General features: G+C 47.3%; 1 protein-coding gene across 1 annotated transcript; it reads left to right on the top strand.

Moving 5' to 3' along the window:
- Positions 1-2,968: 2,968 nt before the first annotated feature.
- LOC108102411 lies at positions 2,969-5,267 on the top strand. The gene has a single exon (XM_017207376.1). It carries the CDS (start codon positions 2,969-2,971, stop codon positions 5,075-5,077), a length of 2,109 nt encoding a protein of 702 aa, XP_017062865.1. The 3' UTR covers positions 5,078-5,267.
- The last annotated feature ends 547 nt before the right edge of the window (positions 5,268-5,814 follow it).

Genomic DNA, 5,814 nt, shown 5'->3' with positions numbered 1-5,814 from the left:
GGTTCAGGCTCTAACAGCAGTAAGCCTTTTGTATTGACGAATACATTATTGCATGTAAGAAGTATCAAAGCTCCCTTAATCACTCCTAGAATCCACGTATGTGAATACAGGCAGACGGACAGTATTTGTTTTTATAGTAAAACTCGTTTCAATCCTAGTGGATACATATTTGTGATTATATTATTGGAATCAGATTTAGACTTTATTAATTGGTTGGGTCCTAGGCCAAAAGGTACTTGGTTATTCATAATATCCATTTCATCATAACAAAGTAATAAAAACCTCACATTTCCTCCTCTCCACTCTGCAGAGCTCTTTGTGCTCCGTCATTTGGGCCATTTGCAGTCATTGCTTTCACGGCTCAGTTTTTTAATTGAGGATAAATGGTGTTCGCGGACGAGTGGAAATTGCGGCTGGGAAATTGGTGGACACAAGCGTGTTGAGCCGCCTGAGTTTTGTGTAATTTTTGGGAAAAACCAAAGCCCAGCAATCCCATAATGCGTCGTCGCATTCGTTCGTTTTCCGTTGTCCGGCCGTAAAAGACGCGTCCCTGCCTCTGGCCACTTGTCATAAATAAGCGGTGCAGCTTGCAGGACCTTGTTTGCACGCAGCTTTTCCAGCCGCTCTCCTCCTTTTCCCCGCATTACCCTCAATTTTCCGTCGACAATCCTTGCTCGCGCTTCGAATCCCAGCGCTCTCGCGAATTCAATTTAACGAGAAATTGCAACAATCAACGCTGTTTCTGTGTCCTCTCCCATCTTCCCCCTCCGCGCCCCACAAGGATTTTCCTTTCCGACCACTCCCCTGGATTTTCCAGCCTCCTCTCACCCAACCGCCTGAACACATTCTGCGGAAAGTCGTCGGGCGGTGGATAAAAAAAAATGGCCAAAAAACAACAAACACAAACCCAAATGTTCAGTCAATGGCAGGATCCCGAGCAACAGGAGACGCAACAACAACGAACGGAACGAGAATCAGCTAGACAGAGACACACAGCTTGTGTGAGCGGGAAGGAGAGGGGTATTTGTGGCAGGGACGGAGACGGATGGACGTAGTACGGACAGAATGCAAGGGGTCAAAAAAAATTGGGGCTTGAAAAAGGAAGTGTATGCCAACAATGTAATTTCGGCGCTTGATCTCGACACAGATGTGTCGCTACACAGAGAGAAAGTACCATGGAGTAAATTTTTACAATTAGCTTATTATTTTCCATTTATCTGTTATTTTCTTTACACAGCAGTAGAGCAATAATTTCTAGTGACGAATATTAATTTTGGCATTCGATTTGAAATCTGTTGTAAGTAGTACTAGTAGTATTAGTGGTTCTAGAATGATATGTCCAAATAAATAATACAATTCTTAAACTATATTTTAAAAGTATACAGTAATAATCGCCGTGTACGTTCATATAAGGAGTAACTGCAAAAAGGCAGATAAAAAGCGCGTTGGTTTTCCAGAGCTGCATAAAAAAGTTCGACAATAATGGACATCGAGGAATTCGCTGCCCGCAACTCCCAATCAAATGGAATTTCGAAAATGAAAGGGTATCAAATTACTTAGTACCGCTGCATCGACTTGCATATAAGTTCAGAGAATTCAAATTTAAGGAAATTTGTATACTCCTTGTATGGCTCCTAACATATCTTTAGATTTTGTTCTTCACTTCATGAAATTAGAGTTGGGAATACTACTATTATTATAACGCTTTATTGCAATAACTTTGCTGAAAAAATGTAAATAGCTAAAAAATAAAATTTATCATTTTAAAAACGAAATCTCAACTTTCGAATGGAGCACAGCTCTCGGACAAGAGGACTCCACTTTTGAGTCCACCCACACTACGGGTGTGTGTTTGCTTTGAAGTTTCTGAGTCCGTTTTTGGTCCGTTTTTCACGCGTTTTTGCTACTTTCGTGTGGTCTATTATTACTACCAAACGCCAGCAGTTCCCACACTTTCCCACCCTCAAATCCTCATAATATTTCATGGCTGTTGCAGATTGTTGACATTTTGGCTGCTCCCTACCTCAAAGTTGTCCTTTTTTACGCTTTAGCATCGCAGAGTTGCTGTAGTTGTTTCGATTATGCGGCAAACAGGTCGGGGGGCATGGCTTAGAGGAGCCGGCGTCGTTCACAAAGCAGCCACTGCAGCGGATGCAAACAAACGCAGCCTGCAGCGGCAGGAAAATGTTGAATGTTGGCATAGGGGTTGGGATTTTAGTGGGTTAACGGGGGTTATGGGTATCAGGGTTTCCGGGGGTTTCCGGGGTTACAGGAGTAAGCTGCATCTGCAGTCGCGTGCAAACAGGGTAAATCGCGCATCTGTCGCATTGTCCATCATCATCATCCTCATCATCTCCACTATCGCAGGAGCGTCATCATCAGGATGTTGCAACGGACATGTCCGAAGTTTTGATGTGAGGTTTGGTTTAGTCGGAAAGTCGACGGTGGCGAGGGGCTTCCGGCGACTCGAACCAAGGGAAGCTCAGATCAGAGAAGACTCTGAACGCATCCGTGGTAATTGAATTATTTTTAGAAACTGTGGCACGGACCGTGGCTAATGTAGCTTGTTTAAGGGATCGCTTGTTCAAGGCTTTATTCCATATTAAAAACAATCCTGGAAAGTATTTAATATGCGTTTAGATTTTATTTAAGTTTTACTCTCCATGATGAGTGGTATCGTTTTTCTCCAGGTTGCCATTAACTTAATGCATAGCTAAAAATGCTCTACTTATTTTTCCAAGACTCCTCATTCTAACGATTATCCATTTTCCTCTGGTAGCTAGAAATTAAAAGTATTCCAGTTTTAAATGTGTCTCTACGACGAATGAGACCTAAACCCAGTAGGCTGCCAGAGATCCATCGGAACCCAACACTTCCGTTTCATTCAGCTTCGTACAACCACACCCAAGTCCGACTCCAAAACGACGAAGAACTTCAGGTGAGGATTCCATAACAAGGACCTTGACAAATGAGCGCGTCCGTCTGCGTGGTGGTCACAGTGCCCACTGAAGTGGAGGAGCTAAGGCTGAGCCCTAAGCCACTAGTCAGAACCCAATGTAGCGCCAATTGCTGTTGCTCCATGAGGAGCTCGTGCATTCCGAGTTGCGAGACTTGTCAGCGCTGTTGGCGACTTCGTCAGATAGCGGGGAGCAATAGAGGTAAGGCAATGCCAATGGAGGTCAACACAAGTCCTGCTTCAAGGTGCCACAGCAGATCAGTGCAGCTGCCCGATCTCAATTGGGACGCTTCCCTAGAGCAGCTGCTGAAGGCAATATCCGATGAGCTGCGATTGGAGGATGTCTTTTGGTCGCATGACGTCACAGGAAAGCGACTCCAGGCCCGGTTTGACCTCCTGCAGGACGAGCAATATGAGAGGCTCCTGTGCACCTTGCAAGATTTTGGCATTGGCGAGAGACCCGGCACGCATGTGTCCGCCCTCACCTGTTTAGAAACGCGGTCCAATCCTAGGAACCAGAATCCCAAACCAAACGATAGCGATTTGATCGATCAAGGTCAGGAGCAAAGTCAGGGCTGGCAGAGCTTTATGGACTCGGTAAGATGCCGGTTAAATGTAAACCAGGTGGTGCGGCAGGTGCGTCGGGATGCCACTCTGACCTTTGATTTCGTGGTACTGCTGATGGCGGCTGCCCTGCTCTCATGCGTGGGCCTTGTCGAAAATAGCTTCCTGTTTCTCTCTAGCTCCATGCTGATCTCCCCTCTCATGGGTCCCATCATAGCGGCCATATTCGGATCGGTGATCGGCGATCGGGAGCTGCGGTGGCTGGGTCTGAAGAACGAGCTGCTAGGCATAGCCGTGTCCGTCGTCATAGGATTCTTTTTCGGGATAATAGTCTGCGGGTTCGGGCACTTCTTCGCCATATCCGCCGGTCTCACGGAGGAGATAGTCTCGCGATGCGATACCCACTCCCTGGCCATTGGAGTCTGCACTGCCCTGGCCTCAGGGGCGGCGGGTGCCATAGCGGTTTTGGGTGGCAATACGGGGTCTCTGGTGGGCGTGGCAATATCGGCTTCACTACTGCCACCTGCTGTAAATGCTGGACTCCTTTGGGCCCTAGCCATTGGATCGCACCTGCTGCCGGCTGATCACGACCTCATGGTAAGACTGGTCAAGCACAGGTCTTACTCCTCGCAGCTGTCGGTGGAATTGCTGCTTTGTGCACTGGTCAGCATGGCCTTGACCCTCCTGAACATAGTATGCGTCTGGATAATGGGCGTGGTGGTCCTGAGGATCAAGGAGGTGGCTCCGGCAGTTCAGCGGCATCAGCAATTTTGGCGCCACGACGTGCGCACAGCCCGCGAGGTGGCTCTTCTAGATCCTGCTCTGCAAAGTGCCATAGACCACCTAGACGAGACTCAACTGGACTTGGAAGCGCCGCACTATCAACGCACCTGGTCACCGGGCATGGAGAGCCAGGTGGTCCCGCACTCCGGAACCGGAGGCTCTCACATGGCCCTGCCCAGCTCTAGGGACCAGCCGGATAACTATCACACGGTCCACGGCTTTCAGGATTTCTGCATTTCGCTGCATCGCCTGAAGTCGGTGCAAAAGGGAGTCCAACCGACGAGTGTGATGGAGCTGTTTGCCCGCAGAGCTCCCGCGGAGCTGAGTTGCGGCCAGACCATCAACACCGCCACCACCACTAACACCACCAACAGCGGAGGGAGCGCATTCAGCAACTGCCAAAATCTGTCGAATATCAGCAGCCAATCAAAACTTTGGCCCAATAAGCCACCCAGTACCATTAGTATGCAAAGTCTGGGTTCTAGTCTGGCCCGGGACTCCTGCCCCGGTGCCGAAGTAGCTTCAAATGTGGACAGGGACTTCGGAAAGCGGAACGTCCGCTGGAAAGAGGAGCAGCTGGGTACAGGTAGCAGTGTGATAAAGCAGAATCTGAGCACTAGGGAAAGTAGCCCACTTAGAAGGACTGGTCAGGTTCTAATTCCCCTTCCCAACCTGGAGGCCAGTGTCCCGACTGATCGATCCCTGAAACTACTGCCGTACGCCAGGCTGGAGGTCAAAAGTCCGGAGGAGGGCCAGAACGAGTTCCAGGCTTAGTAGTAGTGTACAAGAGGCACCATCAGATATACCCACCACCAGCCCGCAGCCACCATCAAGAGCACCGCAAACTTCCAGAATAGAGCCTCCAGCTCAGCATTGATTAGCTTCCGGCGCTGGTGCTTTGTTTGCAAACCACATCAAGCCGCCGGCACTGGCGGTCGCGAAACTTGAAAATGTATATTCGTATGCTCGCATGTACTGTATATAAACTAAGCGAAAAAAAAGTATTAAAAGCAGGAATAGAAAAAATGTACGAACTTTAAAAATAAGGAAATCCCAATATAATTTAGGTTTTTACAATAAAGCACAGAAATCGCTAGAGGGGGCTACTTAACTTAAATAGTCATTTGGTCAGTAACCTATCTAAACCGCTCAGTGTGCGTAAAGGCAACTGGTTCAATTACCAAAAATGTATCCATAAAAATCCCGTAGCTCTTAGCTTGGCCAAGAGAAATTGGCGAAAGCATTGTGTCTAGCCTAACTTTTTTAACTTTTAGCTTATACTTAATTAAACACAAGAAGGAAAGCTTATGTCAGATACCCGTTACTCTGTTAGCCAATATTAAATTAATTGCTATCACACGCGTCATCTATGGCTAAAACCATATAACCCCATAGGGCTAGAACCCGTAGACTACTAAGTCGCAGCCGTCTAAAAACTACCTATAAGTTTATATTCTATGTAAATTTTCTTTGTTTAGGGTTTAGAAACTCAGGAATAGAACATTAGTTAA

This window comes from Drosophila eugracilis, unplaced genomic scaffold (assembly GCF_018153835.1).
Source record: "Drosophila eugracilis isolate 14026-0451.02 unplaced genomic scaffold, ASM1815383v1 contig_1963, whole genome shotgun sequence".
Classification (NCBI taxonomy): Eukaryota; Metazoa; Arthropoda; class Insecta; order Diptera; family Drosophilidae; genus Drosophila; species Drosophila eugracilis.
This window is presented reverse-complemented; position numbering and strand designations above follow the sequence as displayed.

Coding starts and splice junctions, on each gene's coding strand:
- LOC108102411 (XM_017207376.1), top strand. CDS start 2,969: ATGAGCGCGTCCGTCTGCGTGGTGGTCACAGTGCCCACTGAAGTGGAG.